At 31.9% G+C, this 13,021-nt stretch overlaps 1 protein-coding gene across 1 annotated transcript in view; it reads right to left on the reverse strand.

Moving 5' to 3' along the window:
* Positions 1-12,149, reverse strand: part of LOC106471051 (ATP-dependent RNA helicase DDX39A) — a gene marked incomplete at its 3' end in the record, with an annotated part of 18,366 nt that extends 6,217 nt beyond the window's left edge. Inside the window, exons 1-6 of the mRNA XM_013931635.2 lie at positions 12,050-12,149; positions 10,706-10,946; positions 9,894-10,021; positions 6,945-7,221; positions 4,659-4,777; positions 439-570 (exon numbers count right to left, since the gene is read on the reverse strand). Of these exons, the coding sequence (XP_013787089.2) occupies positions 439-570; positions 4,659-4,777; positions 6,945-7,221; positions 9,894-10,021; positions 10,706-10,904 (855 nt within the window). The remainder of the gene's footprint in view (positions 1-438; positions 571-4,658; positions 4,778-6,944; positions 7,222-9,893; positions 10,022-10,705; positions 10,947-12,049) is intronic.
* Between the last annotated feature and the right edge of the window lie 872 nt (positions 12,150-13,021).

Consider the following 13,021-nt stretch of genomic DNA (forward strand, 5'->3'; position numbering starts at 1 on the left):
ACATATTAACCATATAAAATTCCCTGTTTACCTTGTTTATAAATTTCTATATATATATACACACACACACAAAACATTACTTACACAGAACTAGTATACAGGCACATAAGTAGGTAAAACTCATAAACATAACGAATTAAAGATAAATATTCAAGTTGTATGACAAGGCTGAATATACGTATAGGTTATTTCAATAAAACAGCTACAGTTATTGAGCCAAAACAACTTATAATGTGTACGTTTTGAGTCAGGCATACAGGAGGTTGAACTCCATTTGCCTAGACAATAAACAATTATTAAGACTAACATTTAACTTTACTACGTGTGTAGAAACATACATTCATAATACCATGCAGTTTAGTAAAGACATTAGCAGTTTCATTAATCAAATAGGAATAATTAGAATCCTTTTTTATAAATTATTTAGAAACACTTTACCTGGTTGAACTCGAGCACATCCAGCAACTCAAATAGTTTACGATTTTTTTCATTGTCATTCAATTTAACATAGTGTTGTTGGAGACCGTGGAGTGTCAGTTTTGCTTCATCGTCAACATAAACTTCCATTGGCTGTATAAAAACATGTCATGAACAACAGGGAAAAATATCACAGAATACTCGGGAAGACTCGCATCTGATCTAAGCTATTGCTGTTACTTCCTCTACGTTTATAGGAAGTCAAAAATAAACTAATCTGGTAGAAGTACTTCCCAATTTCCACCCACAAAAACAAAAAAAAGTAATATAATCTCACACAAAAAGTTGCTTTTTGAAATATTTGCACCTTAACATTTATGCAATAAATAAATAATTTTTTAAAATATCTGAAATAACACTTACTTTCCAGTGTTATACTTTATCACAAAATGTCAAACAGTACCAGTGAAAGTGTTTCTAAGTTTGTAATACCCCATACATTGTCTGTCTAGAGCAGTGGTTTCCAACCTGTGTGTGTCATGGCAAGTTGCTGGGGGTGTAAAGAGAGTTTCAACAAATAAAGAATAATTAAGAAACTACTGCATGTAAGAGCAGCGGTTTCACACAAATCAAGGTGACTGAGTTTGAATGTAATCAGTAAAAAAGGTTTGGAAACCACTGGTCTAGAGGAACATTGGACATAAATTAGTTTGAACTAAACTTTGTCTTTTTTTTTTTTCAAAAAAAAGGTGTACATTTCTTAAGCTCAATTGTTCTAAGATGGCAAGAAGAATCAAATATGCAAAGAGCATATTTAAATATATAATAATGTTATACTACTTATAAAGCTAAAGTTCTACATATTATGAACTATTAGTTCCCCAATGGCCAAATTAAATGCCTCTAATTACCAGAGCTTGCCAATTAGTGATATTTGAAGATCAACTAATTGACAGGCTCATTCAACTAATCAATTATTCTCACGAGACCTGAATAGTTGAAATAATCAAAGTATAATAATTGGAAACACTAATTGACAATGCTTAACCTTGAATTGATCAAATATAATAAGAAATAATAATAATGGCAAAATTTCAATTACCTGGATAGTAGGAATAATTAAAAACAGTAATAATGGAAACACTAATCTCAGTTAGTTGATTATTTTTGTGCCAATCAATCATCAAATTTTAATCACCCAGCCCTACTAACTACAGCTTTATTTAATACAGTAACTGACAGTAGATTTTCTTGTATACATCTAACACACTTTTCATGGGACTGTGGAGTAAGTGTTATGTACTCTTACGATTCAAATAGTTAAAACCTTTCTCTGAACTAGTGAAGGCTACCTTTGACTGACATTTTAAATCAATGATTCTCAACCTGTTGATCATTAGATGAACTAAGTGCACCTTCAGATTCAAAAGGTTGAGAAATAAACAAACATTGCCAAAAATTGTTTATGTGAAAAAGGTTTTACGAAAAATTGCTTTAAAATAATTATTATAATTTACTGGTATCTAAACTATACAACTAAATTAACATAACAAACCAGACAATTAGGAAGAATATATAAATGAACAATAGTTGTTGTCCTCATTCCTTCCTAGAGAAGTCCGATTTATCGTGAAGTTTGTAAAATCAACAAATAACATGAATTCTGTGGCCAATTAACAATCTGAATATTAATGTTAGCAAAAGCTAAACATTCCTTTAACCTTTTTAATGATTCAGAAAATCAACATTTCATCAGGATGATCTCAAATGTAAAGTTTTTTTTTTGTTAAACTAACAAGTGTAGAAACACACAGTTCACTAACTTAAAAGTTATATAAAAGACAGTCAGTTACAAGTAAAATACAAGTTACATATGGGAATACAATTCCAACAAATGCAAGTAGGTAAAAGACCTTTCGATTACATTTGTGAAAATGAAAATTTAGAGGATTTTTTCAGTCAAAGTGGGTGAGAGGAAACTGGTATTCTTCACATTTCTGAAAGAACTGAATACAAAAAATTACTTTTATTCCAATAATATCCATGTATAAAGTTGAGAAGTCTCATAATGACTTACAATTTAAGAAACTGTCTTTTTCCAAATCAGTATAACAAGCTTAAAAGACACTTAATTCTAATCGTAACTTTTATGTATACACCCAGAAAAGTCCAAACTTTGTTCTTACGGTAAATTCAAATGTTACACTTACACATACTAATCATAACTTTCTTGAAACTATAGAGTCTTGGAAGTGCTTAATAACTTGTAGATTGAAATAAATATCAATTTTACAGTTTTAGCCAAAGTGTCCAACAAGTTACGTTGTGTAACAGTACCAGTTAGCACTATCAAATACTACAAATGTGTCTATACTGGTCATCTTGACCATGATATCAATCAAATTCATATCACTTAAATTATCATTATTCTTTTCACACATCTGCACCTGCACATCTTGGGTGTTTGCAGCTAAGAACTAAAACAGTCCACGAAATACTGCTAACTATGCAAGCGAGAAAATAAAAGAATGCAAAGTTAATATTTAGAAATAAAAAGACTAAACAATTTAATCGTGAAAGACAGATAATGATGTGAGAATACAACATAGCTATAATGAAATGCCAATTAAGATTTTATCGCATATAACAAATTTGTCAAAGTGACTGGAAATTAATAGCCTTTAGCAGGAGAAATGTTTCAAGATTAAACACTGAAGCTCTTGTCCTGACTGAGAGATATTGCATTATTTGTAAACAATATTCTGAAAAGTGTATTCTACTACTACTTATATCTTTCTTGTTGAAATGCAAACACTTTTTCTTTTACTTTCTGTAATTATCTGCTGTATAAAGATAATTAATCATTTATACCAAGGTGTTATTCTAAATCTAAGTGTTTAAGTATTAATATACCCAAATACATTTAATTAGAATTGTATTATTGTAAGTGATGGTACAAGAGAGAGAAGAAAAAAAAAAAAGAGTTTAAATTAAAGAGTAAAAAAAAAAACCCTGAGAGACGAAGATGGTCGAGCAACCTAGTCAATGGTGTCCTTGCTGTTCCAAAGTGGGCTTCCATGACTAACAGATGCAGCGGAATATGTGATCACCGGATGCATCATCTGCTGGGACGACGAGTGTCCATGATGACCACAGTAAACAACTCTGCACTTCAGAAGTGATGATATAAAAAGAATTTCACTTAATGGACTTCATCTCACAAGTGAAGTATCAATTTGTCCAGTCCTTTCACAAAACTCCCACAACTATTGACGGAACCCACATGTCTTTTTCACTTGACAGCACTATCTTCTTTGACACATATCACATTAACCAGACTATGCCTGCCCCACAAGATGTCAGCCAAACAGCTCCATGCCATTTTTAAAACTTTAAACTGATTGCAAAATGTAGTTAAATAAACAACACAGGAATGGACTGCTAACTCACACTAAACTGACCAAATCAAACGCCACCTCAACAAGCCCAAACCCTCGAGATGCAGATGGTTTCAATGAATAAATTACATGAGAAACAAGCCAAAAAAAAACAACAATAACAACAAACTACTCCATGAGCACTACTCAATTCCTGACCAGCACCGAATTGAATAAACACAAACTATACAATTAAATTCCACTGGCTGCATAAAATTAGATCAGAATTCTTGCACAAGACTGTTGAAACCCACCAGCACAACAAGAATAATATCAGGTACCATTTACATGTACATACTGACTACTAACTAGTATCTCTGTCATCACGGATTAAAAAATAAAACTGGAAATCGGGAGACCAATAAAACTAATACATTCTGCGCTTTCAATCTCAAAACATATCTTCCATAAATTCTGCATGCCAGCAGGTATATTACAAGAGCAAACTAAACTATTTCAGCTTCAGAAACAGATTGCAAAGAACCAGCATTAGGACGGGTAAACGATGACTGAGAACAACTAAAAATCAATTTGCAAATAAGAGCACACACAAAAAGAACCATAAACGTTATCGACTCCTTAAAACAATGTGGTTAAAATCATCATCAGCAGCTTGTTTCGTAGATTTCTCTATGTTAATGCCAACTACTCTTCGTTGCTAGCAACCGCAGTCAAGGAATAGCTGAACTGGAACACCAGGTTTCACGAACACCACTAACAGATGCAACAAATATTTCAGCCTAAATCCATCTGGTGATATAAAGTCCCAATCAGCAAAGGAATAAGATATATGAGGGTAATTACATCTTGCATAAACTTCTTGCACACTGGACGTATCTCTTTGCTTAAGGTGGCACTGAACATCATCACTTGCTTGTCATGAGGGGTGCTTCGAAATATTTCCTGGACATCTCGTCTCATGTCTGGAAAACAATAACCAACAATATTACAATGTAAGAATTAAATTCCACAACAAAAATATAATACCACCACGAAAAAAAAACAATTGTAAAATATAATTTTTGCCTTACAATCAAAACGCATCGAATATCGTATCTCTTACATATTTTACCAATTGTTAATTTTTTCACTTATTATTTTATGATAATGTAAATCATGGGGCTGCTCTGAATGCAACACAAAATTCAACTAAGAAATTCAATTCTATTTCAACAATTTATTGTCTTTTTTTCTCTCCAAAAATTAATGGAGAATTAAAATTCTAACATGTAAATAAAAATCTACAATAAATGTAAAACTGCTCTTTCTGTCGTGTCTGAACTTTACACTACACCTGTACATTGTTGTTGTTTTTTTTTTTACTGGCTCCTAAACTTGTATTCCCCTCATTTAAATACAAACATTTTTGGATAATTATATTTATTTATACATTTCTACACCTTCTATTTGTCCAATTATAAATTTACCGATTAAACTCATGCTTATAATATTATCACGGAGATCTTGTTAGCTTTTAAAAGGAGTATTACTTAAAGCTAATAACCATCAGAAGATGGAAATCCAAAGTTAGTGTCGTAGTCTAAAATACAGCAGCACCATCCTGAAACTAGTAATCCTTTCAAAAGTTCTGAAATTTGGTGTAAGTTGTGGTAACAAAGCAAACACAATTTTGTTTTAGATAAGTGATACTACCCACATCATTGACAAGAAACACTGTGGCTGTCATCTCATCAGGCTTAAAATGTCAATGATATGAACAGTGTCGGTTATTTAAAACTATTTAACTCTTGGCCGTGAAAAATAAATATGAAAGCAACCTTAAGTGATTGAACATTTTTATGGTTTCTGATGTTCTTTTCGATCCTGATGATGTTTTTGTGTTAAATTATGTCTACATTAAAGCTATAGGAACATTACTTCATAACAATGCACTGGGTAGGGCTATTAAGATCAGAGAAAGTGCAGTAAACTAGGCCTATGATGGCAAACTGCACAAATCCCTGTATATTGAATTCAAACTCACACACAGACATACAATAATTTTATTAGTTACTGATAACAAACTATAAATTTTAGACATACTGATACCGACTAAAAATTCTATTGGCAAGATATTATGCTGGACAAAGGTAAGAGTGACCACTTTGAAAGTTGAGATCAGCAGTCACCACAAAATCTTTGTCACTCATGCTGTGCTTATACGATTTATAATGGGAATTGTGTGATTCAACTAGCAAAGTAAAGTGCTAGAAGAACACAGTAAAACTGTTTCTCCTACCATATTTTGAAATCCACTTTTTTATTGCATTTATATAGTTGTTTATCTCAGATGTTAGGCTAATTTGATATGGTGGTCAGTATTACGAAGGAATTTCTTTTATGCAATTAAACCGGTTTCACTTTCAGCCCATAGGAGTGGATCATTTGTCTGAAGATGGCTCACACCCATGTGCTAATTAAATTGAATCATCCAGTGGGATCCTGATCTCTTAACATTATCAAAGCTTTTTAGTGAACTTTCTTCAGCCACTAGCTGTTAAGAATGTTTTTTACATAGTGGTATCACATTTTTCTTGGGATGTTGGAATCAACAACATTACATTCAGCATATTAATAGTTTTCACATTAGTTAACTTTCTTTAGTTTCGTTAACAATATTGGTTAAAATTTATAGATATAAATAGAATATATATATATATATATATATGTACATGCAAAAATTTAAACCTTACACACATTATTTACACATTCATTTTTTTACACTTCTGAGGATTGTTGTGCACTGTTAGCTGAATATACAGATTCAGGACAAACCTAGTGAAAAATTAATGGATTATGGCCAAGTAGTGTTAACAAAACGTGTACCCAGCAAAGCAATCAACGCAGTCTAATCATTATACACTTTTATAATAGTACACGTTCCACACGGTTAGACCATTGTATTTAATTAGCTATATTATTTAAGCTGTGTTAGTTTTGATATTTGTAAGTAGCTTGATTTCATCAGAAGTTATCAATAATTAGAATGACTTAAGTCAAAATTAAATTTGATTTAATATACAAATCATTGCTAACTATACAAGAACCAACATTTTCAGTCCCAACGAACACTTGATAAGAGTATCTTACCCAGTTGTTCCAGCATCTTATCACACTCGTCCAAGATGAAATGCTTCACTTGTCTGAGGTTCAGCTTCTTGGTGCGCACCAGGGCTAAAATGCGACCAGGAGTTCCAACAACTATGTGGGGACAGTTAGTCTTGAGAACCTTTTCATCATTGGCAATGTTCATTCCTCCAAAGAAAACTCCTACTTTGATGGTAGGCATGTATTTAGAAAACCGCTCGTATTCTTTAGAAATCTGGAAAGCCAGTTCTCTGGTGTGACACATTACAATTACAGAAACCTGAAAGGTGTAAATTTGAAGTTTTGTTACTGTGGCACAAATAGAGAGAGATACATACAAAAAATTATGTAGCTTCAATTCATTTTAGGCTTCTGTACAATAGTATGAGGGCTTATCCAGCTTTAACACAACATTTTAAGCTTTCTCAGAAACACTATTACTACATTAATAGTAAAAAAAATATTATTGGCACAATGCAAGGTAAAATCTTTATTATTAGCTACAGTTGAATAGTGTTGGTAACATACTATCATCACTAATCCCGATGATGGTAAGTAACTGTTTTTTTTTACTTTAAAACATTTTAATCTCAAACAGAAGTTACTTGATCACATTTTAATGAAAAATTTGTTGGGTTGTTTTTCTTACCTATTTATCATGCTTATAATAACAATATAGTTGCAATATTAGAATAATTGGTCACAAAAACTGATAAAATCCTTCAATATACATCTCTGTAACTATATTTCCTATAACATTCAAGGCCATGTGTATAAGACACACCTAATTAATTCAAAATGTAATACAGAAAGTGGAATTTAACTAAGTGGAAATGACACTTGTGAACAAAGTCCTTTCTCAAGTAACTTTAAAATCTTTCAAAGCCATTTCCATAAGAAATAAGTAGCATAAATTAAGCAAGATTTACAAACTACATTACCACTTAATTTATAAAAAAAGAAATTGCTGGGAACAAAATCAATCTGTTTTTAAGTTTACCTGGGAATGATCATAAACATTTCTGGTACAAAACAGTGACATTTATTGCTTTTTTTATTTTCATCTTCAAATACTCGAGTAATCACACCATACATCCAACATGATCATGGCCAACTTCAAGTTTGGGGACCTTTCTACACAACACAAATACCACCACAAGAAACGAGTAGGTCAACTTAGCTTAGCCCATCCAGTAAAATACAATTCTACAAATGCAAGAACTTAAAGAATTGAGGGTTTATCATTCCGAGTTTTCTGTTGATGCCAATGAACGGTACCAGAGTTGTCTATCCTTAGAACGTGCTTAATAATTTGGAGCACTTTCAATGGTCATTGACAATCTGTCATTAAACGCTTGTTAACAGTGAATATGTGACCAACATGATGGAAAATGTTTAGTTTTGCTGTTAATAATGGTCTCAAACGTGAGCATCTATAACCTAAAACTGTGTAAAGTTGGCACTGAAAGCAAAGGACACGACAATTATAAACTTTTATGAAGATCAGAGATGAAAGTGTCCCTTTCCTAAAAAATAATTGAAGCCAAGTAAGGGGGGTCCGGCACCCAAAATCCTGCATTTTGATGCATTTTAGTACTTAAAATTCACTTAAACAAGTTACCCCATTTTTCTTACATCAATGATTATCAAATACATGTGAGAAATTTCAAATCTGATTCCCCTAATTAATGGATAATTTTCAAGAGTGCATTCTTTGGAATTCATAATTTTCACTATTGGATGTCAAAACTTATATAAAGTAATGCTTTTATAACTTACAATCAGTACTGCATATGTGTTTTGAAATGTGTATGATTCAACTTAGACAAAAGAGTTCACACTATTATGAAATTAAATAGATTCATTATTAAAACATTGCTAAAAATAAATCAGACATATATTTATTGTAAAATCAAACTCATTCGCCAAATGTAAACAAACCGTGCGATTGCATAAATGCTTATCTATGGCATGGAACACCAAAATCAGATAAATAATTTTAAAAAATGTTTCTCCGGAAGAAAACAGGAGGTTTTTCAGGATTTTTTAGAAATATCCGGAAGACTTTCATTATTATGAAGATAGTGAAAAGTTTATCTATACTATTTTCCCCCCCAGAAAATAGTCTTTTTGAGACGGTGCGATACCCATATACTGATGCTGTGCAAATTTTTGAAACACCACATTTCTTAAAACAAATTATCCTTAATGATAATTTTAACAGAAATAAATTATCAGTTGGGGCCTAGGTGGCTTTCCAAAGGCTGTGGGGTTGTACATGTTCTCGGATGCATTTAGGACAAGTTTCAATATCAAATTAACTCGACTTTCTAAAAAAAAAAAAAATTCAGGTTGCACAGACCAACCTGATAATCACATGGGACTAGTTAATACTTATACCTTCTACATGTATGTCCAAATAATTTTTAAAACCTCAGTTGCACATAAAAACACGTATCATTGAATTACTCTATCATGACTCCTTCCTTGTACAAGTGAAAATGGTTGAAAGTTTAAACCAATAAAGATTAGAACGATGTTGGCAATAAAATGTTAAATGTGTTTATTTTACATAAAATATAAATTATGCTTTGCCGTCATGCGTGTGAATTTGGTGGGACTATGAGTGTATCCTTCAACTTTTGAATAACATAATCAAATTAACAATTGAATTTGAAGAAAGCCCAAGAGTAGGCTTAATATATTTAATTTGATTTAGATACATTGAATGTAACTTTCATTTTATTCCATTCTTTAGGACCTTTTAATACATGGAGATCACTGTTTGTTTCATCAGCTTCCAAACAGACACAACAATCGTATTAAATGCACCACAATCATAGAGATTACTAATTCTTCACAAGGTTTGTCAGATGTGATATATCTAGGAAGGTCCTGAGAAAAACTCACATTTTCTAAGTTCTAGAAGCACTATGAAAACTTGTATCTTACTTGGTTGTCCACAGGATCCAACTGTTGAAGTGTGGCCAGTACAAACACAGCAGTCTTTCCCATACCAGACTTGGCTTGACATAAAATATCCATTCCTAATATTGCTTGTGGAATACACTCATGTTGAACTGTAAATATAAAATAAAACCAACTTGATTACTTAGAGTTTATAGTAAGTAACTGGACAAGTTTTTCAAAATTCTCAACAAAACAAAATCTATACAAATCCAAGATCTACTGAAAATATATCTACACACATGTTTACATCTTGCCTACTAACATATTGCAAAACTGGAGGGGCACTCAGTAGATGAATACCTCCACCAAACAGCATTGATCATAATCGGCTCTCAAAAAAAAATTAGTAAAAAAAATGTGTCTCTATGTAATTCATTATCAATAAACAAGGATCATTTTTGGATGGATAATGAGGAATAATATTATACAGAAGTTCACCAAGTTTCATCAAAAATCCAATCACTCTTGACTGATTTATAGAACAAAAATAGTATGCAAAAATCAGTCCCCCATGTTAACAGATAGGGAATTTTGTGTGACCTTGACCCTCCTAAAACTAATCATTTCAAAGTTTGGTCATAGTCCAAATCCATTCAGCTATTTTTGAGAAATTCTGCTGACAAACACGTACACACATGGATGAAAATCTCCTCCATCCACCTTTAGTGGCAGAAGTAATGAATACATAAACTTTAAAACCTAATCTGGTAAAAAAAAATGAAGAGGACGATTGATTGAGAACAACAAAGTTTGAAAATATTTTTAATATAATATTTTAATATAAAACATTTTACCTTCTGAAGGATGCTCAAATCCACAATCTACAATAGCTCTTAAAAGTTCAGGTTTCAATAAGAAATCTCTAAACCCTGAGCTGTGGATGGATACATAACCACCAGTTGGTTTCTTTGTTTCTGCTACTATTTCATTGGTTGTTTGCTCCTGTTCCTCTTCCTCTTCGTAATCCAAAAGTTCGGTATCATTTTCAGCCATGATGCAAATTTATCAGATTTCAAGTGAAGAAAACCAACCTACCTGGAACCATAAAAATAATTTAGTTAAGTATTTTCACTATTTGTTTTGAGTAACAGGAAAATATGTCTAACATGCACTTTGTACAAAGAGTTACTAAAAGTTAATTCTTTTAATACCACTTCATCATATTTTCCCCCCCTTGGCTAAATGCCAGATATTTTGAAGGAATTAGTACTAATCAAGAAATGTGCATTTATACCAAGTTTTGTCTACCATTACAAATTTTTATTTATACAAATAAAATATTTAAGTTTTAAATGAAAAATCATAAAATGTTTTCTTCCTCACTTACTGTATACCAGAAAATGGGATTTATGTTTGAAAACCTAGTAGAAAGGACGAAATGGTTCCTTGTCCATAGGTTAAGATATCTTGTTAATGTTAATAGAGCAGGTTAAATTCCTTCTGGAATTTGTACTTCATCATCTTAAGAGTTGTATTTTATACACTAGAGTACTGATCATTTTAGGTCTTACTTCCCTACAGACTTCCATATTAAAGTATATATATCTCATAATGTATTATTAGTGTAAACAATTATCAATGCTAATTCATTACTGGTTGACTTATTACATTACATCACTGGTCAAAGGTTAGAACATTTTATCTGTGAACTGTCGGTAAAGACTACTACGAAGAATATTTAAGAAAGTACCATCTTCAAATTTCCAAAACTTTCTTAGTTAATCATAACGTACATTTTTAGTATCATCACTATTACTATTAAATGTAATATGCTTATTATTATAGTTACTAATAAAATAAAAAAGTTCATACATCCATTAACTTCAATCTAGTGCTTCGGCACGTTTTCGAAATTAGTGATAGAATACGTTAAGAATCTTCACTATTCAAAATCAAGACACCACCATTAATCCATTACTTACCACACCTTAAAGTTATTTCATCATAATTAGCTCATCAAAAGTTAAGCCTAATATCGACACACAATTATATCACGGAAGTTTAATTTTGCAGAATCGTTGATAAAGAAAAATGAATCTGCTACCTAAAACTAAAAAAATATATTTCCATCATTTAGTAAGTGTTCATGTAATTAAATATAAAACTACAACGATCAAAACTGATTTAACTCGACCTACCTTCAAGAGATTTAACACACAAACAATACACAACCAACAATGGCTAAAACAGAATAACGTAAATAACCCTTGCGATCAGTCATTGGCTGAAAAAAATTTAGAAAATAAAAGAATTAAAATTTATTAAAATTAATACATTCAATAGACTAGATATATACGTTTCATTTGTCCAATTGTATTATTTAGTATATTCATAGTGATATTAAGATTTAAAAACATTTAATTTGAAAAAATATTAATTCATTTTGTGTATTGATAATGACTGACAACCTTGCTATTATACCATTCCCAACTTTCTCCACTGGATAATAAAGTTACATTTCTGTGAGATTACTTACTCACAATTAAAATGTATTCAGACAGAATTGATATATATATATATAAATAATTAATAACACTTGTACTAGGTGACAAGTAGCATTAATGAAGGAGAGCCTGAGGTATTTTGGATGAGAAATAAAAATCCATTATTCTCCGCCCCCCCCATCTCCCTCACGTGGAAAAAAGAAGCGTGTACACTGAGTGGTCACAAGTTTGTTTGTTTGTTTTTAATTATACACAAAGCTACACAAGGGCTATCTGTGCTCTGCCCACCACGAGTATCGAAACCCGGTTTCTAGCGTTGTAAGTCCGCAGACATACCGCTGTGCCACTGGGGGGCATGTTCACAAGTAAATAGACACCTAATTTTTCGTCATTTAACTGATTTATGTTAACTAATTTGTGTTCACAGAGCACTATATAAATGAAAATGGTCCGCACACTAATTATCTTGTGCTACAACATACCTAGAACTCAAGGTTCTCTCGAATTGTCAGATTTTGTTAGAGGAAGGATAGTTGGTCAAGCAGATGGTGGAATAAGTCAGCGGCAAATTTTGCAGAATCCCGCTTTCGACAATCAACAGAATCATCGTGCAGTTCAGGAAACAACTGAGCAGCGTCCGGGTCGTCCTGGTCCATCGGAGAGGAC

The sequence above is a fragment of the Limulus polyphemus genome, unplaced genomic scaffold, assembly GCF_000517525.1.
Source record: "Limulus polyphemus unplaced genomic scaffold, Limulus_polyphemus-2.1.2 Scaffold4373, whole genome shotgun sequence".
In the NCBI taxonomy this organism is placed as follows: domain Eukaryota; kingdom Metazoa; phylum Arthropoda; class Merostomata; order Xiphosura; family Limulidae; genus Limulus; species Limulus polyphemus.